Raw genomic sequence first — 26,620 nt, forward strand, 5'->3', positions numbered from 1 at the left:
TTCATACTAACTGTAGAAATGGCCCTAAAGCATGCTGCATAATTAGTAATTTATATTTTCATTATAAATGTTTATATTAATGATCTTGCTTTGTATCAAATTCGTCACCATTTCATTGCAACGATATTGTTCTTTCTGTTTTTTTTTGTCTCTGACTTCCCTAAAATAATCTCCTTTAATAAGGATAGAAATTGCCATTGGAAGAGAATCCAGTGTCTGTATTCATTATCCCCACATATCAGTTATTATCGATTTTATGAATACCATATAGAGTTCATATGCTAACTCCATGGACATGTACAATTAAGAAGAAAGTGATAATTATTTTGCCATTCACTCAAAATAATGTCACTGCAGTCTGCGTAAGTTACACATATTTGAAATAAAATCTCTGGAAAGATTAAGCATACTTAAATGTTATTTAAGTGCAGAGCAATAGAGCTTGAGTGTTTCACACCAGTTAATCCACACATTTAGATGATGGTTTTCTTTGCTAACGTATTGTTAAATATTGTTTTCAGACATACTGTAATTTAAAATTAGTTTGAACATTTGTTGTAAATTCACAAAAAAATTCAATGTTCAAATTCTCAGGAATTAAGGACTAACCATAACTTTGTCAGTTCTAATTAAGTTTTGTAAAGGCAAGTTTGTTACCTCACTTGAGTGGGGCTTCGCCCTCCCCTAATTCTAAGAAAATATAATATGTATAATAAAACATTAATAAATACAATTTCAAAAATTTACTTCCCCTGGATGTTTATGTTCAAAATTGAATGTCTTATACCAGTACTTCTTATCATTAACCTTTTTGGAGTTCACTTTAATAAAATATAGGGAATCTATTTCTAAAAAAAATCCTTGCATGTACATAGCCAGAAATTTCAAGTATAAAATTGGTATTGGTTCCTCTTCGTGTATCCCAGGTGAAGAACTCATACTTTCCTTTGTACATTTTTGATCCTTCTGTTGCCTGCTGTTTTCAAATAAAAAGAACCCATATGAATGTTTAATTTTAAATCCTTATCCTGGGAAGGGATCCTTGGTTTACAGTGTTTAATGTTAGAAATAACTAGTGCCATTTACAAAACATGAGTTGAATTGAAATGGCAATAATAAATGGGAGCCTTTTAAATATTACACTGGAGATAGGAGACACAAGCCTTTTAAATACGGTTGACCCTTGAACAGTCTGGGTTTAAACTGTGTGGGTCTGCTTACATGCAGTTTTCAAAAATAAATACAGTATAGTATGATAAATGTGTATCCTCTTCCTTAATATTTTAATAGCATTTTCTTTAGCTTACTTTATTGTATGAACATAGGATATGATACAGATAACATATACAATATGTGTTCATTGTAAGGCTTCCATCAACAGTAGGCTCTTAGTTAAGTTTTTGGGGAGTCAGAAGTTACATACAGATATTTGCATGAGGGGTTGGTGCCCCTCACCTCCGTGTTGTTCAAGGATCAGCTGTCCTACACTGGAGAAATTGTTCTTGGTAAAGTCTGATTGCTGCTCCTTTACTCTTCTGAGGTAATAAATCTGTAAGACTGGGGGAGTGATGGGATAATACCATCACATATATCATGTTACTCTTTGATGGATAAATGCAAAAAGATAGATTTTAACTAATTTTAATAATTCTATGTGTTTTTTTTCAGCTAAAGTTTGAAGTTTTTAAGAAAGTTTTAACACAATTTCAAGTTTTTAGATGTTAGGAAGACTTAAACATGTTATTAGAGATTTCAGATTAAAAAAAAAGGAATCTGGAGTAAGTGGACATCTTTAGAGATTAAAGGACCATCATGCAGTGAACTCGGACGGTGATGGCAAAGTTAATGCTTAGTTTATACAAAAAGTTCTTCTGTATAGTGTATACGAAGTCGATTTGGGCAAATATATGGCTACTCTGTTTGCCTGTCTTTACTGTAAAGCCCAGTTTACCTGATAGTCTAGTTGTTCCCATTAATGGAGTTACCCTTATCAATGGAGTTGAAATTTATCTTCTGATCAGTGTAGATGTGATGTCATAATTCTGGGATCATTTTAAAGGGCTATACATTCTCTATGTAAGATCTTTGTGTAGTAAAACATTCTTTAGTAATGCCTCATCTTTTTTTTTTTTTTTTTTAAGTAATGCCTCATCATTAAGGTGACGGGGGGAGGTTAACACTTTTATATCCAGAAACACCTATCTATATTAACTTTATAGTATTTAATCATTTCGGAATGGGCACAAAAGGTTAACAAGGCATTAGAGATGCTAACTTTAAGTTGATACAATTACTGAATATCAGAATAATCTTCGAAGGTTTATATACTTGATGAGAAAAGCACTTGCAGTCTCTGGTTTGTGCTGTATGTCACAGAACCGATAGAAGCATAGACTTTGGAGCCAGACTGATTCAAATCCTGATTTGGTGCCTACCAGCAGGTTCTTAGCCTCTCTTTGCTTCATTTTCTAAGGCATAAAGTGGCCTAATAGTATAAAGCTCATAGACTGAGAGTTGAGTTAATGTGTGTAAAGCACTTTATAGGTCAGGAAACAGTAACTACTGTAAATGCTAGCTGTTGTGATTACTCATAGGCAGAAATGCACTTGGCATATAATTAACTTCACTATTATTACTTTTAGGTGGAAAAGTTTGAAGATAAACAGTATGTGACTCTGAGTGGGTCTCATAAAAACTATTCCTTTTTAAATGGCCCAGCTAAGTGTAGTCAGTGGAAGTCTTAAACTTCATTTTTTTCTTAATTTTTAAATTTTTATTTTTTTATTAACATAATGATGTACTGTTTGTTTCAGGGGTACAGGTCTGTGATTCATCGGTCTTCCACAATTCACAGTGCTGACCACAGCACATACCCTCCCCGATGTCCGTCATCCAGCCACCCCATTCCTCCCACCCTTACCCACTCCAGCAGCCCTGTTTGTTTCCCGAGATTAAGTCTTTTATGGTTTGTCTCCCTCTCTCGTTTCGTCTTCTTTCATTTTTCCTTCCCTTCCCCTATGATCCTCTACCTTGTTTCTCAAATTCCACATTATCAGTGAATCATATGATAATTGTCTTTCTCTGATTGACTTATTTTGCTTAGCATAATACCCTCTGCTTCCATCCATCTCATTGCAAATGGCAAGATTTCATTTTTTGATGGCTGCATAATATTCCATGATGTATATGTGTGTGTGTGTGTGTGTGTGTGTGTGTGTGTGTGTGTGTACCCCACATCTTCTGTATCTGTTAATGGACATCTAGGCTCTTACCATGGTTTGGCTGTTTTGGGCATTGCGGGGTCATTGTGAGGTGGTATCTCATGTGGTTTTGATTTTTATTTCCCTGAAGCCAGAGTGATGTTCAGCACTTTTTCATGTGTCTGTTGGCCATTTGGATGTCTTCTTTGCAGAAATGTCTGCTCATGCCTTCTGCCTATTTCTTGATTGGATTATTTGTTGCTTGGGTGTTGAGTTTGGTAAGTTCTTCCTATTTGGATAGTGGCCTTTTATCTGATAGGTCAATTGCAAATATCTTCTCCCATTTTGTCTGTTGTCTTTTGGTTTTGTTGACTGTTTCTTTTGCTGTGCAAAAACTTTTTATCTTAAGTCCCAGTAGTTCATTTTCACCCTGCTTCTCTTGCCTTTGGCCATGTATCTAGGAAGAAGTTGCTGTGGCTGAGGTCACAGAGGTTGCTGCCTGTGTTCTCAAGGATTTTGATGGACTCCTGTCTCACATTTAGGTCTCTCATCCATTTTGAGTCTATTTTTGTGTATAAGGAAATGGTCCAGTTTCATTCTTCTGCATATAGCTGTCCAATTTTCCCAACACCATTTGTGGAAGACACTTTTTTCCACTGGATATTTTTTCCTCCTTTGTCGAGGATAAGTTGACCATAGAGTTGAGGGTCCAGTTCTGGGCTCTCTGTTCTGTTCCATGATCTACGTGTCTGTTCTTGTGCCAGTGCCATGCTGTCTTGGTGACGACAGCTTTGTGATAGAGCCTGACGTCCGGAACTGTGATGCCACCAGCTTTGCTCTTCTTTTTCAGCATCCTTTGGCTATTCGGGGTCTTGTGGGAGTTCCATACAAATTTTAGGATTATTTCTCCCAGCTCTGTGAAAAATGTTGATGGTATTTTGATAGGGATTCCTTTAAATGTGTAGATTGCTTTAGGTAGCATAGACATTTTCACAATATTTGTTCTTCTAGTCCATGAGCATGGAATGTTTTTCCCTTTCTTTGTGTCCTCCTCAGTTTCTTTCATGAGTATTCCATAGTTTTCTGAGTACAGATTCTTTGCCTCTTTGGTTAGATTTATTCCTAGGTATCTTATAGTTTTGGGTGCATTTGTAAATGGGATTGACTCCTTAATTTCTCTTTCTTCTCATTGTTGGTATATAGAAATGCACCTGATTTCTGTGCATTGATTTTTTGAAATTTTAATACCACAGGATTTTATTTTTATTAATTTCTTTTTAAAAATTTTTTATTTTTTATTAACATATAATGTATTATTAGCCCCAGGGGTACAGGTCTGTGAATCGCCAGGTTTACATACTTCACAGCACTCACCATATGTGCATTGATTTTATATCCCGACACTACTGAATTCCTGTATGAGTTTTTGCAGTTTTGGGGTGGAGAGTCTTGAATTTTCCACATAAAGTATATAATCTGCAAAGAGTGAGAGTTTGACTTCTTCTTTGCTGATTTGGATGCCTTTTATTTCTTTCTGTTGTCTGCTGAGGTTAGGACTTCTAGTACTATGTGAACAGCAGTGGTGATAGTGGACATCCCTGCTGTGTTCCTCACCTTAGGGAAATAGCTCTCAGTTTTTCTCCATTGAGAAGATATTCGCTGTGGGTTTTTCATAGATGGCTTTTATGATATTGAGGCATGTATCCTCTGTCCCTACACTGTGAGGTGTTTCAATTAAGAAAGGATGCTGTACTTTGTCAAATGCTTTTTCTGCATCTATTGAGAGTATTGCTGCATGTGGCTGCAAAAGGAGAATTACAGAATCAATCCCACTTGGTCATGGTGAATAATCCTTTTAATGTACTGTTGAATCCTATTGGCTAGTATTTTGGTGAGAATTTTTGCATCCATGTTCATCAGGGATATTGGTGTGCTATTCTTTTTGATGGGGTCTTTATCGCCTCATAAAACGAGTTCGGACGTTTTCCTTCCATTTCTCTTTTTTGGAACAGTTTCAGAAGAATAGGTATTCTTTAAATGTTTGAATTTAATGTAGAATTCCACTGGGAAGCCATCTGGCCCTGGGCTCTTGTTTTTTTGGGAGATTTTTGATTATTGCTTCAATTTCCTTTCTGGTTTTGGGTCTGTTCAGGTTTTCATTTCTTCCTGGTTCAGTTTTGGTAGTTTATATGTCTCTAGGAATGCATCAATTTCTTCCAGATTGTCTAATTTGTTGGCGTATAGTTGTTCATAATATGTTGTATAATTGTTTGTATTTCTTTGGTGTTGGTTGTGATCTCTCCTTTCTTTTTTGATAAAGTCCGGCCGGGTGTTTACCAGTCTTAGTATTAATTCTTTCAAAGAACCAACTCCTAGTTTCATTGATCTTTTCTACTGTTATTTTGGTTTCTGTTTCATTGATTTCTGCTCTCATCTTTATGATTTCTCTTCTCCTGCTGTGTTTAGGCTTTATTTGCTGTTCTTTCTCCAGCTCCTTTAGGTGTAGGGTTTGGTTGTGCATATTTGAGACTTCCTGTTTCTTGAGAAAGGCTTGTATTGCTATATACTTTTGTCTTAGGACCATTTTTGCTGCATCCCAAAGATTTTGAAGTTATGTTTTCATTTTCATTTGTTTACATGAATTTTTAAAATTATTTAATTTCCTGGTTGACCCATTCATTCCTTAGTAGGATGCTCTTTAGCGTCCACGTATTCAAGTTCTTTCCAACTTTACTCTTGTGATTGAGTTCAAGTTTCAAAGCATTTTGGTCCAAAAATATTCAGGAAATGATCCCAGTCTTTTGGTACTGGTTGAGACCTGATTTGTGACCCAGGATGCGATCTATTCTGGAGAATGTTCCATGTGCACTAGAAAAGAATGTGTATTCTGTTGCTTTGGGATGAAATGTTCTGAATCTATCTGTGAAGTCGACAGACTTCACAGTCCAGTGAACACTGGTCCAGTGTGTCATTTAAAGCCCTTATTTCCTTGTTGATCTTTTTTCTTTTCAGTGTTCCAGAATTGTTTATGCACCACAGCCAGTGCTCCATGCAATACGTGCCCCGCATAATACCCACCACCAGGCTTACCCCCCCTAAAACCCTCAGTTTGTTTCTCAGAGTCCACAGTCTCTCATGCATTGTCTCCCCCTCCAATTTCCCTCCATCTCATTTCTCTCCATCTCATTTCTCTCCATCTCCCAATGCCCTCCATGTTATTCCTTATGCTCCACAAGTAGGTAAAACCATATAATTGACTCTCTCTGCTTGACTTATTTCACTCAGCATAATCTCTTACAGTCCTGTCCATGTTGATAACAAAAGTTGGGTATTCATCCTTTCAGATGGAGGCATAATACTCCATTGTATATACGGACCATATCTTCTTTATCCATTTGTCTGTTGAAGGGCATCTTGGCTCTTTCCACCGTTTGGTGACTGTGACCATTGCTGCTATGAACATTGAGGTACAGATGGCCCTTCTTTTCACTACATCTGTATCTTTGGGGTAAATACCCAGTAGTGCAATTGCAGGGTCATAGGGAAGCTCCATTTTTAATTTCTTAAGGAATCTCCACACTGTTTTCCAAAGTGGCTGCACCAACTTGTCCTTGTTGATCTTTTTGATGATCTGTCCACTTCAGTGAGGGGGTTGCTAAGTCCCCTATTACTATTAGTGATGTGTTTGCTTTTTTTTTTTTTTATTAACTGGCTTATATAATTCGCTGCTCTTATGTTAGGGGCATAAATATTTATAATTGTTAAATCTTGTTGGATAGACCCTTTAAGTATGATACATGTCTTATTATAATCTTTGGTTTCCTATCTAATTTGTCTGATAAAAGGATTGCCACCACAGCTTCCTTTTGATGTCCATTAGCATGGTAAATGGTTTTCCCACCCTCTCACTTTAAATCTGGAGGTGTCTTTGGGTTTACAATGAGTTTCTTGCAGACAGCATAATGATGTCTTTTTTTTTTTTTTTATCCATTCTGATACCCTGTGTCTTTTGATTGGGACATTTAGCCCATTTACATTCAGTGTAACTATTTAAAGATATGAATTTAGTGTCACTGTATTGCCTGCAAGGTGACTGTTACTGTATATCGTCTTTGTTCCTTTCTGGTCTGTGTTACTTTTAGGGCCTCTCTCTGGTTAGAGGACCCCTTTCAGTATTTCTTGTAGGGCTGGTTTGATGGTTGCAAATTCTTTGTTTCTGTTTATCCTGAAAGCTTTTTATTTCTTTCTATTTTTAATGACAGCCTAGCTGGATATAGTATTCTTGGCTGCCTATTTTCCTCATTTAGTACCCTAAGTCTTGCACTTCTTAAAAAAAGGTAGTCTGACAGGTAGCTAACCAGCGAGAGGCAATGCTGGGAAATGAAAATTGGTGTGAATAGCTGGCTAAGAAAAAGGTCCTGTTTTTCCACCCTCCCACGTTTCATTTACAGGACACTTAATTTTTCATTGTGCTTTCGTTTGGTAAATTTAAAGAAAGGGGAAGTTATCTACTTTTTCTAAATTTTAAAATTACTTAAAAATACATAACATGCAAAAGAGTATATAATATGTATGTACTATATGGAGAATAAAAACAATTCAGTAGCCACCATGTAGGTTCAAAGCCAGTTGCTCCCGCCTCAGATGCTCCCATTGTTCCTCCTCAGCTCTCAGCTCCCCTTTCCACTCCAGAGGGAGCCATAATATGCAGAGTTTTGGTAGTAACTATTCCTTCCTTTTCTCTAGTGTCATAACCTCTCTGTATTTTTCTAAACAACGTGGTGGTTTGCCCGTTTTTAAATAATTAATATAAAAGGATTTTTACTGTGTAGTTTATAGGACTTGTTTCTGAAATCCATCCATGTTGATGGATGATAGCTATAATTCATTTAGTTTTACTTCTCTAGTATTCGGTTGATACATGTGGGTCATTTCCAAATATGGTATACTATGAACAGGGCTACTGTAACTTATTGTATATGTGTTAAGAATTTCTCCATGTTTGTATCCACAAGTGAATCTGCTAGGTAGCAGGGCCAAGTACAAGAGCAATGGCTACAATACCCGGCTTCTTCCATCCCAGCAGTGGAGGAGGTTCCCCATCACTCCATCCCCACCAACAGCAGCATTTCTACCATCTGGTGAATATATAATATTGCAGTGGATTTAATATGCATTTCCTTGATTATAATAGGAAATTGAATATATTTCCGTTCCGAAACCCTTTTATTTTTATTCTATGAAATGCTTTTCTGACTTTTTCTGTTTTGTTTTTTATGTATTTTATATATTCTGGGTAGCATTTTTTATTACTCATCTGTGCTTGCTTAATAAGCTCAGTTAATTTTGTGTTTTCATTCTCTATGATGTTTTTTCCCCCCCTATGGTTTTTTGAAGTAGTTTTAATGTACTTGATTTCAGGCTTTTTTTTTTTTTTCCCCCGTATCATTTGCATGCTTTGTGGCTTAACTAAGCCACAAGTTTTTTAAAAGTTACGTTAATGAAAAAGTAGTTTCTAACAATATTGTTCACGATTAGATTCTTCCCTCCCACCATGAACAATGCTAAACAAGAAAGAAATTCAGGGGACTGTGCCTCTTGCCACCTGTCAGAGAACTTACTAATTTAATGTAGTTATGATATACAAATTTTTGTAAGGTATTAGCTAACACTGAACTAATAATTTCATGGTATATCTCCTGCTGGCTTAGATCAGTTCACTTTGTCTCTAATGGTGTATACACAGTATAGATGACCCCATAGCAATTTTGGATTAGAAAAATTGTTCTATTAATCCAGAAAATAACCATACAAAGAAAAAAAAAAGAGAGAGAGAAACAGAATGATAGTTTTTATTTGCTAGCATTTATTGCTAGGTTAATTTATTACAAAGACAGTGATACTCTGTTGAACCTGGTTATAATTAAACACACTGTGCCAATTCAAGACCACTATACTTATTTCATAGGTAGAGGTGGAAACAGGAACTTTGTACCAAGCCCCACAACCAGCCGTGCTTCAAGTGAGTTTTAAAATTAATTGGTCCCTTCCTTGAGGAGGGTCTGGCTCAGAGGAATCAGGAACTGGTAGAGTTCACTCTGTCCACCAGTAAAAGTATCTAAAGGCCTGTAAACTTGTGAATGCTGGTTCTCAAGTTTCCAATGTAAAATCGAACATCTTTTGTGGTACTCATCTGCTAGTCTTTTTATTGCATGTCTGGAAAAATTATCCAAACTAGACCTGCATTTTTGCTAGTGCTCAGGCCTCAAAGCAGGGCATGTCCCCTAACTGCACAAATTAATGCTATTAGGTCCAAATGTGAGATAAGTTTGATTATAAATACACAATTTCCAGAGTGACAGGCACTTAAAGCTCATTAAGTAAAATACAAAAATAGATATTAATAGGAAATATTTAGTGTTTATCAAGTTATAAATCTAGGTTTTTGCCATTTTTAAAAAAGGGTACTGGAAACTGAAGAGATGACATTTGAATAAAGTGAACAATGCATTTTTTCATTAATTTTCATTCTGAGCGCTGAACAACACAATCTAAGAAAAAGACTTACCACAAAGCACCTAAAATAACATTTGTAGATGGGTAGGAATGTTGTCAACCATTTCGAACTGTTTCCCTCCCATCTCTCAGTATCAAGGCATCCAGAGGACATTCCACAAGCGATTGTCAGCATTCTGAAACCAGGTCATGGGCCTGTATATCAGAGAAGTTGAAAACCCTTAAGGAGGTAGCTCTCCTTCCTGGATGCTCTTCCCCCAAAGGCCCAAGAGAGTTATGCTTCAGATTCTGCGCCTCTATTTTCACTTGGACTTCCATCATCTGGTTGCTCGTTTAACAGTACATATTTTCCGTCATTGGTTAGTGGTATGGACAGCATTAACTGAGCCAACGCTTCTGGATCCTGAAGTTAGGGGAGTTTAAGAAGGAGAAAAGAAAATGCTTAAAATGCACTTAAGAACCCCTGTGGGCTGGGCATTCGTGATGTCCTGTAATCTAGCCTCACTCCTTCTGTTATGTGTGCCTTCAGGTGAGTCTCCTTGCTTCTCCGAAAAAACTCAATTGTATTATTTCTAGAATCTAGAGCAAGGTTTTCTTTTCAGCCAAAATATTGTTCACACAAATCATAACTGTCTTTCCAGAAAGAATCCAGAGAGGAACTTATAAGACCTTTGTCTTCTAGGTCTTTAGCTTTTCTCTCTCTTTCACGCTATATCAAAAGTTGTCAAACTATGGTCATCGGGGCTCATTGCCTGTTGTTATAAGTGAAATTTTATTGGAACACAGCCATTCATTTACATACTTTATTTGGTTGCTTTTGTGTTACAGTTGCTGAGGAGTAGCTGCAACAGATGTAAGCGTAAAAGCTTTACTATCTTGCCCTTTGTAGAAACCCCTGAAATATATCGTAAAATACTCACTTGTGCTTCTTGCTACTCTTTCATGTATATTGGTGTTAGTTCTCAGCCTTCCTACCCTCCCCCAACAGACTGGAACTGCTCATACAGTACTAACTGTATGTTACTGCTTAAATTAAAACTTAAAAATCCAGTTCCTCAGTCACATTAGCTACATTCAGTCTGTATATTAAACAGTGCAGGTATAGGTCATTTCCATTATTGAAGTTCTGGACAATGCTGAACTAGAAGCCTTCTGGGAAGGGACCAGAACTGTCTTAATTACAGCTGTAATTCCAAGGTTTTTTTGTCCAAACATGGCTCTCAAAATTTATTTGGTGAATGAAAGACTGTTAGTAGCTGACAGACTGGGACGTGTGGGAATCTTCATGTCTAGTACATTTTCAGGTGAGGTCTGTCCGTGCTCTCAGGAACAAGACCTTTGAGCACATGGTAGATACTTAAAGTTTCTACCATCTTAATTTGAAAGAAAGAATATCTAGACAACAGTAGCAAGCACAAAACTGATAATATAAAGCAGGATTGTAGCAGTGATTATTAAGAACTCCACATGGGTTACCAGTGACATTGGACCTCTAGCAAGTCTGGTGGTCAGAATGCTTAAAAGGAAATCTCAAATTTGGCCACACTGCCTAGTGAACATCCTTGCTCTTTTTGAGAGAAATCTTAGTATGTAGAGAGATTTGGAGCAGTTGTTAAAACCAGCACTAAAAGGCACCTTACCTTCTGAACCTCAATGATTTCTTTTCCCAAATTAATAGCATAACATATCTGCAAGACAAGAATAGTAGTGTTTGGCAAAGGTAGAAAAGGATAAAGAACTTTAGGGGGAAAATGTGACTGTGGAAGTACAGTGAGGTCACTGCTCCTTTCAGTGTGGGGACCGAGGACTTGGCTGTAGGAGACTCATCACACGGGGTTCTGAACATTAGTGTCCACCTCTCCTGGTCTCCTGTTGCCCATTTGTGCATAACAAAAATGTCCAGGTTCAGTGGCAACTGAAGTCACTCCGATGCTTAAAATTCTTAATGGAATACTTTATTCCTTTCTCTCTAAATCACACTCAGCTACCACATGTTCATGCACACAGTAGCAAACAGGTGTTTGCTGAAAGAAGAGCTGATTAATTTTGATTAATACTAAGTAGCAAATACCATCATAAAATTTTTCATACCAAAGGAGAAGAGTTTCCTGATGTCTGTTTCCTTAGTTTGCTCCGAGACTAGATTTTCGCCATTGTAACTTTTGCTTTAATTTTTTTTAAAGAAAGAACAAACTTGAAGGCAATTGCTTTTTTAACATTTCCTGATATCTCTTCTAAACAACTGTATCCCACCATTAACATCCTTCATCACTCTGTTGAGGACGACATGCATTTTCCACAGGGAAACTGTATTCTAGCTGGTTTTCTTTCAGTGGGGCCTTCCTAGAGGTATTCTCTAACCTCAATAGGAAACAAGGAGCAGTCAACTAAATATCCAGGGGACGGTGCAAAAACCCCTGTAAGTATCTGGACAGAGAGATTAGGGAATCTTAAGATGAACAAAATGAGACCTTTTCGCCTTCTGAGTTGCTTTCAAAAACGTATGTGCTCAGAGCCTCTCCACCGGTGGATTCAGGCGTGCGGACCACGAAGCCAACCAGTCTTTTGTTCTCTTGATGAGCGGCGAACTGGGTAATGCTGGGGAGTTCAAACTGGAAATAACAGGAAGAGACTGGGTATCGCACAACTGTTACGCAAAACCAAAGCAGTCGTTCTCCGTGGAAGAGCGCACTACTAGAAGACAGGCATTCAATTTGGCAAAATCGGTGAAGTGCCTACTTTGAATTAAGGAATAACTGCTAAAGTCAGTGAGCACGTGGTACTTACATTGGCTCTTGTTACTTGAGTCTGAGGATCTATCAACCTGAAATTTGAAGAGAGTCATTATATCACACAAGCTGGATACACTTATATTCTTAGAAGGATCTATAGACGTTCAGAATGAAATCACACAAGTACACTTCAAATATGAAAACAGAAGGCCTGGCTGAGGGCAAGGCGACACGGCTCCATGTGACTGTCCAAAGGGAGGACGTGCCATGGTTCCTGGCTCTGTGGAACCTGAGTAGTTAAAGCTCAGTGTGTATCTTCATGGAAGAAGATAACAGAAAATTTCCTTTTTTTTTTTTTTAAGATTTTATTTCTCAGAGAGAGTACAAGCAGGTGGAGCGGCAGGCAGAGGGAGAAGCAGGCTCCCGCTGAGCAAGGACCCTGATGCAGGACTCCATCCCAGGACCCTGAGATCGTGACCCGAGCGGAAGACAGATCTGCTTAACCCACTGAGCCACCCAGGCGCCCCGACAATTTCACATTTCAGTGCTTATCCAGAAAGGCAGCATTATAGTTCCCTATATGCATGGGCCATATCCTGTGTAGTCGGCTGCTCAACAGCCATTTACTGACTACGGGTTTTCCTTTGAAGTGTTTGATATACATCTTTTTTTTTTTTTTTTTTTAAATATGGGGTAAGAGAATAGTGAATAGATTTTAACAAAACTATTCTATGTCAGTTTGGGTGTGGGAAGTACTATTTATGGAGCTGTTCTAGATGTATCTTGAATGGCACTTGCAGCACCTAATAATCAGGTTGATGTATCTAGGAAAATATACTAGATTACAGAATCTATTGCTATCATATATATATACACGAATTTCTACTTTCTAAATGTGGTATTATCTATTGCTAGTAGGCTATAAATTCTGTGGGTAAAAGAAAAAATGTATTCTGCGTTAAAAAAAAAAGTTACGATTCCATTTATATGAAATGTTCCAAATAGGCAAATCTATAGACATAGAAGATGAGCGGCTAATGGCTGCTGCAGGCTTGGGGGGTTTCAAGGTAAAGGGAACGAGTGCTAATGGCTATGGTTTTCTTTGGGTATAATGAAGATGTCGAAACTGTGGTGATGGCTGCACAATTATGAATATATTAAAAACACTCTGAATGGGTGAACTGTATTGGGAGTTCTACCTCAGCAAAGCGGTTCTCTCCCCCACTGGTTACAGTCAGAAATACAAGCAGTTACACTTGTGAAAGCATCGGCTTTATAATCAGGTCTCTAACCTGGATGCTCAGCTGTGGTCTTGTGCAGGTCACCCTGACTTCTCACAACTGCCTAGTTGTAAAATGGGGATAACCCCCCACTTGAAAGAGGTGGTGAAGGCAAGGAGAAAATGTGTATGGAATTTGTAGTAATCTACAAAGCTAAATAAATGTTATTTTTTATTTATGTCCCTATTAATGAACATGAATTTAAAGATTTAAAAATTATACATCATAAACAAGTTCCCTCAAATTGGGCTAAGTTCCCTTACTTAGGTATTTTGTAAAATTTTTTCATAAATAGAAACAAAACATATTTTCTGAGTAACTTAAGAGATTGCTGTCTAAATCAGGTAACATGGATTTGCCTCTTTTTTTTTTAAAGATTTTATTTATTTGACAGACAAAGACTACAAGTAGGCAGAGAGGCAGGCAGAGAGAGAGGAGGAAGCAGGCTCCCTGCCGAGCAAAGAGCCCGACGAGGGGCTCCATCCCAGGCCTCTGGGATCATGACCTGAGCCGAAGGCAGAGGCTTTAACCCACTGAGCCACCCAGGTGCCCCGGATTTGCCTCTTAATATCAGATTTTCTGGGTGCCTGGGTGGCTCAATCGTTAAGCATCTGCCTTTAGCTTGGGTCATGGTCCCAGGGTTCTGAGATCAAGCCCTGCATCGGGCTCCCTGCTCAGCGGGGAGCCTGCTTCTCCCTCTTCCACTCCCCCTGCTTGTGTTCCCTCTCTCGCTGTCTCTCTCTCTGTGAAATAAATAAATAAAATCTTTTTTAAAAAATCAGATTTTCTGTGGGATTTCTAAATTGTCTCAAAACATGAATTCCAGTTCAGGGATATGTGTGTGTATAATGCGGTAAAATATACCGGACATAAAACTGACCACTGTCGACATTTCGTCCATTTACCACACTGTACAACCATTACCGCTCTCAGGCTCCTAAACCATCTTCATCACCTCACGAGGGGGCTCCAAACCCATTAAGGAGGCCTTCTCCTCCATTCCTTCCCTCTCAGCTTCTGGCAACCAGTAACCTGCTTTCTGTCTTTGGATTTGCCTACCGCGGCCCTTTCCTGTAAATGCTCATACGAAACAGCTGACACTCACGTCTGGCTTCTTTCACTTAGCAGAATGTTTTCAGGGTTCAACAATGTTGTACCACGTGTCAGGACTTCATTCTTCTTTAAGCCTGAATCATACTCCACTATATGTAAAATACCACATTTTGGGTAAAAATTTGTTGACAGACATCCGGACTGTTTCTACTTTTTAGCTATCATGAATTGCAAACATGCATACATATTTTTATCTGAACACTTGTTTTCAGTTCTTTTGGGTATCTGCCAGGAGTGGAATTCTAGGTTTAACTCTTGGAGGAACTGCCAGACTCTTCCCCGGAATGGCTGAACTGTCTTAACAATTCCCACCAGCGACCGATTCTGATTTTTTCACATCCTTACGAACACCTGTTATTTTCCTTTAAAAAAAAAAAAAAAAATTACAGCCATCCTAGTGAGTAGGAAGTGCTGCCTCCTTGTGGACCTGATTTGCATTTCCCTAATAACTAATGACACAGAGCATCTTTTTATGTGCTTGTTGGCCATTTGTATATCTCCTTGGAGAAATGTCTACTCAGGTCCTTTGTCCGTTTTTTGTGTTTTGGTCTTTTTGTTGATTCTTGTAAGGGTTCCTTATATATTCTGAACATATACTTCTATTAAATACATGACTTGCAAATATTTTCTCCCATTCTGTGGACTGTCCTTGTACTTTGATAGTGTTCTTGGATGTACTGTCATTTTTCACAATGCTTTTACATGTATTTACTCTTGACATTTTTGGTGAAGATTATAAGAACAGTAAGCCAGTGCCCATAAAAAGTGCAGGACACACTTGGAGAAAAGTTCTAAATAAGGAAATACAAGGTTTTATTTGTAAGAAACTTATTCTCAGTATAAGGTTTTTAATAAATGAAAAGGACTGATTTTAATGAATGGAAGACACTATGTTCTGATATTTAACAAAGTCCCAGTTAACTTTTTTGAAGCTAACATTTAACTGAGCACTTTCCATAATGTCAGCTGTGGTTGTAAATATTTTATGTGTATTAACTCATTTACTCCTCATGACAACATAATGAGGTATAGATATGGTTATTTTCATCTTATAGCTGAAGAAACCAATGCACAGAGAGGAAAACTTGCCCAGGTCATACAACTCACAAACAACAAAGCCAGAGGGAAACCTAGAAATTCTGGCTCTAAAGCAGTGCTGTCGTCCCAGAGAAATCAAATGTAAGCTTCATACATAATATAAAATTTTCTAGCAGTCACATCAAAGAGTGAAACAGGTGAAATAATGTACTTTATTTAATCTACAAGGTCTAAAATAATACTAGCTAGACATGTTATTAATATAAAAGTTGAGGAGATATTTTGCATTTTGGGAGGGTTTGTATGAGGTCTTAGAAATTTATTGTTTTTTACATTTAAAACATTCAGCTCAAACTTCAGTTCTGTTTCAAGTGCTGCATGTGGACACGATACTGGACGGTGCGGCTCGTGCGGAAGCTGATGCGAACCATGGTGTGGCTGTCCTCTGCTGTTGCTTATATCCATCTTACCAGCTGAGACCCCAAGTGATGTTGGTAACAGCACTTGGTGTCTTTATTTTCCCCCCAACAGATACTCATCAGACTGTATTTGTGGTGGTCTAGTCATCTCGGGCAGGTTCGTGTTCTGTTTTCACTGTTAATTTTTATAAACAGTACATTCAGAAAGGAGCAAACCCTTTCTTTTTCAAGCTCTGAGATACACGGAGCAACTCCTGAGTGACGACGTCTTTATGAACAGTAGGATTCAGTCGCCACTCAATTTCGGAAGGAATCAGTTACTTGGGGGAGCACCTTCTACCCAACGTGTCTTACACAATCAAACTGTACAAACGAGTAGGGCGGAAACGAGAGGGACATCCTCACGTACTCCGATCAAACACTCTACTGTGAGCGTTCTAGAGGAGTCAAGGTGCCTCGCGTGGGCAATCGGGTGAAGCTGTGAGAAGTCTGAAACGAAACAACACACCTCAGAGTCTGACTGGTGACCATCAGGTGGGACTCCGTCGTGCGGAAGATGTTGTGAATTGCCCGAGCGGCCAGCACTTGTCTCATTGCTTCGTAAATCACGTCGGCGGTGTTGTCTGTTTTAACTGCCATTGATCCCAGAAACCGGACTATAAACATCTGTTGCAAAAGGGAATCTGCAAGACAGCATTTTCCGCTCAGGAGCACACGCGCTTCCTGCTGGGTGCACCCCTCAGAGGGGCGGGTCAGAGAACCCGCTGGAAACCTCCCTCACACAGCTTCCCACCCGGCTTCTCAACAAACCCGCACTGCCAAAGCCCAGAGCCTCCTGCTGTCCGCATCTGGTCTCTCTGGAATTACCTCATCCGACTAGACAAGCACCTCTTACTGCATCTATACAATGAGACGGCAGAACCACAAGAACATCCTTCCGGCGCGAAAACGTGGGTGACTAACGTAGGTGGCACTAGATGCATCTTTTCTCTGAAAATACGAGCGTCCCCACTCAGACAACAGAAAATGCGGTACTTTGGCCCTTGATAAAGTCCTCCTAAAGGAGAAAATCTAAAGAACCGAAGACCTGATGCTGGGACTCAGCCGGTTCACGCACATCGTGTGTTCCCGAAGGGCTGTGAGGACGTCCCGTCCGCTAGCGCGCATCCCACGCTACTTTCTCGGACTCTAATGAACAACCAGGACCGGCTTCCTGACAGTGGGACGTAACCTGACAAACTGAGTCACCGCAGCCATAACTGGAAGATCACAAGGTTTAAAGGTTTGTGGTTTTTTTCCCCTATAAGAACAGTAATTCGCTTATCCACCATTTTACGTGAAGAGGACTACTTTTTCCTCACTTGCCTTATTAATGTCTTTGCCCTTAAAAATAAGTAACAAAAGACTAGGAAAATATAGCTGATGTAAAATTGTAAGTAGTTACTCCCATATGAAGATACTCTTCATAAGTTTGAAAGTTTAGTTTTATAGAGTTACGGTGTGGAGTATACGGAAGGTCAGCCAGAGACGAGCGGGCAGATCTGAGCAGACCTGTTAGCTTCCTTCCTCTCCCCACTCCCGCCCCAACCCTCTTCTGCCTAATTCTGTAAGGAGAACTGACTCTCAAGTGCTACTTCTACATTTAAGGAAGTGGCAAGGCTAGTGATATTCTTCGGCTCCAGTCATGGGGTGTCAGAACGAGGTCTCGCCGGCACCTGTAGCTCCCAAGCTGCCTCGGCTGGGACCCAAGTGCTGCTCTCTGGGGCACAAGGTTACGTCAGCTCCACTGTAAGAAGGCACGTCACGTAACAAATATCTGAACTTGAACGAAGTAAATACCATTCACCCATGTCCTCTTCAAATTCAAGAATAAATTGTGTGTCTTTGGCTAAAATGGACCAGCCTAGTTGTGACTCACCCGTACTGCCAATTGTGCTGTGGCCCTTTCATCCCCTATCAGTCCGTTCTGTAGTCACCTGACACCTGATTCAGGCTCAGTAGCTTTCTTCGCAAGAGCTTCCAAAAGGGTGTGCATGAGGCCAACAGCGCAACACCTGTAGAAAATCTGTCTACTTCCCTTCAGTTTTTATCGAAGACCTGCCTTCGCTGCACATGCCCTTCTGAGTTTCCAGGGAGCAACAAATCTGTGGGTCATAATTTTGCTTCACAGTCCCAAGTCCTGGCTGCCTGGAATGTGACCTCACGTCTCACTTCAAGGACTCGTCGTTCTGAGGGGAAAGAGTGAGAGCACCAAACCAGCCACTCACCTTCTGCTTCTGGAAATGTCTCGTCCTCGGTCTCACCGAAAGGGTTGATGCGCCTAGGGGAATGAAGGGCCAGAGTCCAACAGTCAAGACGTTTTTGGCTAAAAGGACACTAACTCTCCAACTAGAAGTCAGAGCAGCAACAGTCTTGGCAGATGGGAGCCGACACCAGAGACCGCAAGTGTACCTTCGTTTCTCCCAGAGACCGCCTCCCTTGGCCCGTACCTGCTGCCTCTATTCTGATCCAGGAATTCGGAGGCAGGAAGGACGGTATCGAATTGGATGGGTGTTCCAGGTGCGATGAGCTCATCAGCGTCAGGGACGTGGACTGCTGCTGTGGGAACAATCTTGTTGTTCTCCAGCTCTACATTTCTCGGGTTCTGGCTGAGGTATAAAAGAGGGAGGGGAAAATCAAATCCCGTTTAGCGTTATTTATGCCTTTTACAATCAAGTGAACACGTGTTGAATGCTGATATGACTTTTACAGACGGACAAGGAGACGATTTCAGTCAATCCTTCAACTCATTCTACAAATAAATCTTCACAGGACATCATTCGAGTCCCCGGTAAACAGCTTGAGGACCACCCCCTGCCCCCAGTTAGCTCTGCCACACAGCATTCTGCATTATGTTCTGGTACTTAGCACGTTACCTACTGCTCTAGGTCTTTCTTCCTGTCAGACAGGTTTTTGAGAGCAGGGGCTGTAGCTAAACCCCATTTATTACATGGTACATAGAAGGCGCTCAAAAATGTTAACAGACTGAATACATCTTGGCCCAGCATTCACAACGTGGCTCTAACTTTCTCCTCCACGCACCCGCCCTTGGAGCTGCCCCACACTTCGCCTCGTTTCCTTCTCCATCCCAATCCCCCCTTTCCAACGCCAGCTCCAATTCCTATTCCTCCACCAAGGCTTTCAAGCCAGCCCCGACCCGCCGTGCGTTCCCGTGCGGCTTCTCTGAGAGTCCCAGGGACAGTCTTGCACGTCTGCGTGCCCCCGAGCTCTGCTCTGTGCGCACACACGCGTCTGACGCGTCTGACGGGACAGAGGATGACCGCCAGTACGGTGACTGGTCACGTGCCACCGAGGCTCCCCCCTTTCAGTGTCAGGCTGTTGTAATTTAGCTTTTCACATCTTCATGATCTTTTCTCCCCAGCTCGAGGGTAAGCTCCTTTGAGCGACAAAGAATGTCAGAGTATTTTGATTTCTTACGCTATTTGGAGCACAGGAAGGCTCTTGATATCTCTGTTCATTTCTCTCGAATATGTCAATAACGGAACACACTGCGTGAAACGACCTTAGGATAGCCACCTGACGGGTGAGCATGCAGACAGGGAAGTGGCTAGAAATACAACACGGGTGTGGAGACCGTCGCTGCAAGGAGAGACTCTGCTTCACCGTGACCAGGACAGGGAAATGCGGTCTCTAGGGAAGAAATTCTGAGGGCTCCTCGCTGCCAGCTTAGCGCCCCCCCGACGTCGCACTGCCTCAGTCGAGAAGGGCAGAATCACATCTGCCAGCTCCCTCAGTCTCTAAGGCAGGGCAGGAGCTCACACGTGGTGAGCACTGCAGGAAGGGAGGAGGAGAAGCTTAAAGGGAGAAAAGTGAGTCCAAGATTCTGGCTCCCCAGAGAGTCTACAGGGAGAGAACAAAGTGACACCAGCATGCGGCCACGTGTGGAGGGCAGTGACCCCGTGGGGTGGGGTCTGCCCTTGAGTCTACAGCACCGGGAGCCACGGGAGACCCTGAACACAGGAGTGACACGTGGGAGCATCACCTGTGACCTCCATGTCACCCACTCTGATGGACACGTGCTTCCTGAGCGTGTCCTGCTTCAAACACCCCACATCAAAGCAGCTCACAAAGTTGAGCTCTCCTCCTTTCTTGGTTCCTACTGACACCACTTTCCTTGATGTTTCTTGGTGGCTTTGTAGGTTCCTTCCCTTTTACAACAAATGCTGGAGTTCTTCAAGAATCTGTCCGAGGCTCCTATCTTCTCCTTCTACACTCCCTCCCTCTACGATCTCTTCCACAGCCACATCCGTTCCGTGGAGCTCCTGATTCGTATACTATACTCAGCCCTGGGATTACCCATGTGGTCCAGAAGTGTGTCATCCGTTGACCACGAGACACTTGCTGGGCTATGTCACGGGCCCCTCAATCTTGTGTCCAGAAATGAACACTATCAACTCCTTTCACTCCCTGAATATGCCGCCTTCTGCCCAAGTGCTCAACCCAGACTGTGGCTGTTGTTTGATTTGTCCCATCCCTTCCACTCACATCTCACTATACCACAAGTCCAGTAGATTTCCCCTCCAAAACAAGTCCCTGAGCTAGCTACTTTTTATGTCCTCTGCCACGATCCTGGTTTAAGACACCATCGCCGTCACCCGGACTGCTGCCACGGGTCCCTGACTCAACACCTACTTGCCCAGCTCTGTGTTCCATGTCCTCCACCGCAGCCAGAGCTGCTCTTAGATCACACACAACGGATCCACTCTCTCTGACACGCCCACGTCTGCCTCTCTGCACCCTTCGACAACTCCCCAGGGTCCTTGACCATGACTTCGCTATCCATCTGCCTGCCTCCCTCCCTCCCCAACCCCACCCTGCCCTGCGATCCCCCCGCACCCACACTGTGGTTACAGTGGCCTCCTTTCAGTTCCTCAAACACACTAAGCTCTCTCCTGCCTTCCGGCCTCCAGACTGCTACCGGGAATGCATGAGTCTGGCTCTTTGCAAGAGTGGCCACTTCTCAGTCTGATACTGTCTCCACAGGCAGGCCTCTCCGTGACCACACCTTCGCCTCGAACACCAGAGCGCTTTCCTCCATTTTAACTAAGTATTTACCTTCTGCTGGTCTTTACCGACAAGACTCAGCTTTCTGACCTGGCCCAGGGCCTGGGGCACAGAGCAGACACTCCACGAACGAACCGGTATTGGACCAGCTAGAGGAATGAATGCACATCAGAGCTGCGTTATCCGCAGAGTGAGGGAAGGCCACACATGGTATTTGCTTAGGAGTGAGTGGCAGTTTCTTCCCACGAACAGTTTCTCTGCTGCTTTCCCCTGTCATCAAAACATTTCTTTATTCCTAACGAGCTGGCCCTGAGAGGGACAGGAGCCCTCCCCCCCGTCTCCACAGCTCTGGGCCGCCTGGCAGCCACATCCATCACCCTCCCAGTCTCTTTGTTGATTCAGCTGCCTGGCTAGAGATCTTTTTTGTTTCAGGATTCTTCTGTGTGATTTACTTATTCTACAACAGGGAGAAAAAATCAGTTACTGAATAACTAAATCTGAGCTACAAACTACAAACCCAAACACAGTCTCGGTTGAGTTTTTTTAGAAAACCAGTCACACTTTAATTACTAATACTAGTCAAAAGATACATCGGCACCCTAGACAGTGTTAGAAGTACAAAGGGACTGGGGAGGTCACCTAGTTTCGCATCTTCTTGTGTCACAAATTGAAGGAGACAGAGGCCCAGAGAACTGAGCCACGTCAGGCCATCTAGCCGCGTTGAAGGCAGAGCCACCAGAAGCTCTCGGATTTCCAGGCCAGCGTTCTCCAGCGTGCCCAGCTCGCTGTGCAGCTCACAGCTTTACAGAGAGGAGGCCAGCATGTTCACCCACGATGAGGCTCATGGCCTAGCCCTCTGGCCCGATCAGTATTTCCATTTCCATTAGAGCGCCCTCCTTAGAGCTGCCCTTCACGAACATGCTGCCTGTGTCAACTATGACACCCAGCACTCAAGGGTCACCTGTTGCCCCTTGCCCATTTTTACTACCTCTGCTTAGCTTCTCCTGCTCTGTCTTAGATACTCCAGCACAGCCTGTCGGGCATCCCTGCCCTGTCCTTCGCCCCACCACGCCCCAGATCCAATATGCCCTTTGTGCAGAGAGCCGCAGGACAGCCTGTCCACACCGGCTGCGACACGCCACTCGCCTCAGTCTGCAGTTCTGCTCCATGGCCCAGAGCCTAAGCAGGGTCCCCAATCCACTGACATCAGACTCGTGGCCACTTTCTGGCCTTTTCTTCTGCTCCTTCCCGCACACCAAGGTCTCCGCGTATGCACCCTGGCAACCTGCCACACAGGCCCAAGGCCCCAGGAACTGAACTCTTAGCTTTCTGATGACACCTGTCTGGACTCAGGAGATAATATCTGTGAAACATTTATTTAATGGGTTATTTCTACCATGCCACAGAAAAACGGACACTACATACAGTCATAATCGTAACCCACCTTTGGTGTGACCAATAATGCAGTTCTCTATTAGTTAACCAATTGGAAACTCCCATTAAGACAAAAGGTGAGATTCTTGGAATAAACCTTAAGGCTGTATTCAAAACAAGAGCGAAGCTAGGTGCATGAAAGTGTTCACTGTACATGATAGTAGCAAACAGAGGAAAGGGAGGCCGCCAAAATATTCAACAGCTAATAAAAAGAAATCACGGAAGAGTGCGTAGACTTACTAAAAGGAACAATTATAAGAAATGTAAAAACATGAAAAATATATGTGAAAAGAAAAATTTAACAAAATACATGCCAAAGTATCTGTACACGTACAGGTAAGGCCTGGGCAGTAACACAGGTGCAGAAAAGGTAATTTTGTTCCTTATTTAAGTTTTCTTTTGGTTCCAGAACTTTGTTGATGCTGACAGAAAAATGCAAGAAGCCCTGACCAGCAGACCCTCGATGCAAGTCCTGTTTGCTCGGGCTGTGGCTGCACAGTCCAGGGGAAGGATGGTGCCAGGGTCACCCAAGGTCCCGCGGCTGTGGCTCCCGGTTCTGCCCCTCACGGGTGGTGTCACCGTGTGCAAACACCCCACCTCTCCCGGCAGCCTGAGCTCCACCCCTAGGTGGTACGTGAGGAGAAATAACTGCTATCCAATTCCTAACCCACAAGTATACGCAAACCGCTTTCCCACTGTCCTCTAATTACCTGGGACACGGGCTTTCTTGCTTTTTTCCGAAACTTGTAATGGGAGTCACTGCTTGGAGAGCTGTCTGATTCAACTTGATGGCGACTGCCTACAAATGCGCGGGAGGACAGGCTCAGTCCCGGGAGGGGCGCTCACCCTTCAGACTGAGCGAGGACCCAGGATGCGGGGAAGGCAGCGCGAGTTACCTCTGGGTTGTCGGTCAGGTAGATCTGTCTGGAGATGTTGTTTATGGCACATATCCACTGTGGAGAGAGGACATTACAAAATCTGCTGGACCCCGGTCACCGCTAGACTAGGACAGAAGTAGAAGAACAAACCCTACCTCCTCATTCTCCTTTCTGCTTTCTGCCTGGAGGATGATTCCCCTGCAATAAAGCACATTCATGCCAGTGACTCCCAGGCCTCTGGCTGAGGCTTAGTCCACATACGCTGAACTCAGCTGGGTCCCAAAGGGGAGGGCCGGGAAGCCAGGATGACAGGAAGAGAAGAAAATGGGCTTCAGGCTCCCTGCTCATTTGCTGTGTGATCCTGGACAGATATTTCCCGAGGGAAGTGAGCAGCCGGGCTCGGATCTACTAGCTCGAGGCTGGCGGTCCACAAGGCTGGACATCCTGTTGGCTTCTCAGGTGACTGGGGCCACCAGGAGTCCGGCCCAGAGGCACTGGCAGACCTCCCCCCGCCACCCCCAAACCCATGGAAGGGAGAGGGGAACTGGACACAAATACCACTGCTCTTCCTCTGGGGAGGGCTCCACCCTATCCAGGGACCCCACGGCGGTGGGAGGGGGGAGCGTGGCTCTTATCCTGTTTTACAGAGAAGACCAAGAAGTTAGGTAACCGGGACCGGGATCCCAGGCCACTCCTGTCACCCAGGAGGGAGGACAAGGTCTGAAACAGCTCTGCCAACCAAACAGACGGTCTGCACTGTACTGACTTGGCTGGACACACTCCTGTCAACACAGGAGCTCAGCTCAGAGCCCCACATGGAAGCAAATGGAAGCAGAGCAGCCACAGCTGAAGGGCAGGCGGTCCCTGTGGATGACCCCAAGTAACCTCTTCTGGGCCCCTGTAGTACATGGGGGTCTGCGGGCCAGTACGGAGGCTGAGTGCACCAGCCATCTCGGGTTTCGGCTGGAGCAGAGAACTCCACGCAGGCAGGTCTGGGGGCCCTCCTCCCGCGCACCCCCCCTCCCCAAGGAGGCCCCTGGCAGGGGCAGAGTCACTAGCCCCCGCCCAGCCTACGATTTCCCGTTGGGCGTGGTGATCTGGAAGCAGTAGCGGCGGTCTTCACAGTCCACGGCCATCACCGAGCAGTTGTCCAGGTCCTGGATCAGGCCTCCGGCCACAGCGCCCCTCGGCTGACACATGAGGTTCCCGCCTTGCGTGAAGAAGTAAAGCCGCTCCCAGTTGGTGGTGACCAGCCCTGTTTTACTGGAAGAACTGTGGTTTTAGAACACCCGCCAGTACGAGGAAGCCCGCGCAGCACCTCAAGGTCTGGCTGCCTCTCCCTGAGTACCGGTGACATTCTAGAAATAATATTTCTTTACATCAAAGCAAAACTGCTTTGGAAAGAATCCAAATGCAGAGGGGCAGACGAGGCACAATTCAGCCTGGGTGACCCGGAAGTTAGGGGCTCTGCTCACACAGGAGATGCAGCCCGGGGCCAGCCCTGCGTGCAGGCGGCAGTCACCGCCCCCACCCGCCCAACGGCAGCCAGACACTGGCTTCTTGCAGGATCTGGAAACAGAATGAGTCCATCCCCGTTAGGAACTGAAAACCTAGATGCTATTCTTCTAAGACATGGACCTGAACTGCTGAGTCCAGTGAGAGTCACCAGGATCCCCTCGGCTCCCGGTACCTGGAATCCTAGGGGCGTTTACCACGCTGAGTTTTGCTCTTACTGGATGTTTTGTGCGCTGCTTCCAAGAGAAGTATCCAGTAACTGGCAAACACCACCAACCCTGTAGGGTTTTCTAGCCACACAGACTGACAGATATTTAACTTGTGATCTCAACAAGCTGGAAGAGCTTTGAGGAGCTCCACCTTGGTAAGAAAAGGGCTGGCCGTTCCTCTCTGTAGATCCTCCATTTGAGAAATATCCGGTACATTTACCTGATCCAGTGTTTATCAAGTAGCAGCTTTGTGCAAGGCATGAGGCATCCTGCCTCAATAATTAGTTATTTCCAAAAACTGGTAATAGCTAGCATCCGAGTGCTTCCTACCTACTGGAAATGGCCTCATTCGGTCCTTGTAACAACTTTATTCAGTAGGTGTGATGATCGGCTCCGTTTTGCACATGACGAGATTGAGGCCCAGCTGAGGCGGGGGTCACTGAACCGAGTCAGCGTCCTCACCACCCGAACGGCCTCAGTCTGCTCCTGGACACAAGGAAGCCTGAGCCTCCTCCCTTCAAGCCAAACGGCCCCGAGTGTTACAGCGTGATTCTGTGTGTGAGAACCTGGAGGACCCTGAGGCTGGCTGGCCCTCGGACTCCGGCCTCAGTGGCAGGCCTTGAGCACACGGCTCTCACCTGTCAGGGGCCGGGGCCAAGGGCGGGATGGGACAGAAACTCCCTACAGTCCAGGATGATGATGGTTAAGAACAGGCTATCTACATATAGTCCCCTCGACCAGGGACAGGGACGGCCCAGCGCTCGGAGTCGACGCACTGGGTTCTTCTGAGACTGGTTCAAGCCCACCTCTCGGTGACCAGGGCCCTGAGGTGGGAAGGGCAGTGTGGAGGCGGGAGTTCTTCCCCAGCACCACCCACCCTCCCGACGACGCTGTCTAGCCACCTGAGGGAAAACAGACTTCAGAAAAAGAGGCACCCAGTGACATTCTCACCTTCTGAGATTAAGGTAACCAGCCTTCTGGATGAGGTTTCTGTTGATCTGTGGCGCGGCCACGTCAAAGTCTGGGGCGTAAACAGACTCATCAACAGAGAGCAGCTCCTGCTGGGATGCGCGCATCTCCTCTGCTTCGGCTTCTAGTTCCACCTGAATGCTTAAGACAGAAGGCGTCAGGTCAGCTGCTTCTCACGCCGACCCAGCACGGCGGAGCAGCCCATGGCGGAGCTGTGCCAGGCCTTCCTGCCCCATGGGGCTTCCTGCCCCGG

At 43.6% G+C, this 26,620-nt stretch overlaps 1 protein-coding gene across 2 annotated transcripts in view; it reads right to left on the reverse strand.

Annotated features, from left to right (window-relative positions):
• Positions 1–9,038: 9,038 nt before the first annotated feature.
• The window catches only part of APPL2 (adaptor protein, phosphotyrosine interacting with PH domain and leucine zipper 2), a 50,869-nt gene continuing 33,287 nt past the window's right edge, over positions 9,039–26,620 (reverse strand). Inside the window, exons 10-21 of one of the 2 annotated variants that reach the window (XM_032836492.1) lie at positions 26,350–26,508; positions 24,749–24,937; positions 23,830–23,872; positions 23,693–23,749; positions 23,507–23,595; positions 18,788–18,946; positions 18,566–18,618; positions 16,807–16,981; positions 12,504–12,540; positions 12,188–12,328; positions 11,357–11,404; positions 9,039–9,911 (exon numbers count right to left, since the gene is read on the reverse strand). In XM_032836492.1, the coding sequence (XP_032692383.1) occupies positions 9,885–9,911; positions 11,357–11,404; positions 12,188–12,328; positions 12,504–12,540; positions 16,807–16,981; positions 18,566–18,618; positions 18,788–18,946; positions 23,507–23,595; positions 23,693–23,749; positions 23,830–23,872; positions 24,749–24,937; positions 26,350–26,508 (1,177 nt within the window). In that variant the 3' untranslated portion in view covers positions 9,039–9,884. Of the gene's footprint in view, positions 10,120–11,356; positions 11,405–12,187; positions 12,329–12,503; positions 12,541–16,806; positions 16,982–18,565; positions 18,619–18,787; positions 18,947–23,506; positions 23,596–23,692; positions 23,750–23,829; positions 23,873–24,748; positions 24,938–26,349; positions 26,509–26,620 lie in introns of both variants that reach the window. The other variant, XM_032836491.1, reaches the window with a different exon arrangement.

This window comes from Lontra canadensis, unplaced genomic scaffold, assembly GCF_010015895.1.
Source record: "Lontra canadensis isolate GAN:19392208 unplaced genomic scaffold, GSC_riverotter_1.0 scaffold93, whole genome shotgun sequence".
In the NCBI taxonomy this organism is placed as follows: Eukaryota; Metazoa; Chordata; class Mammalia; order Carnivora; family Mustelidae; genus Lontra; species Lontra canadensis.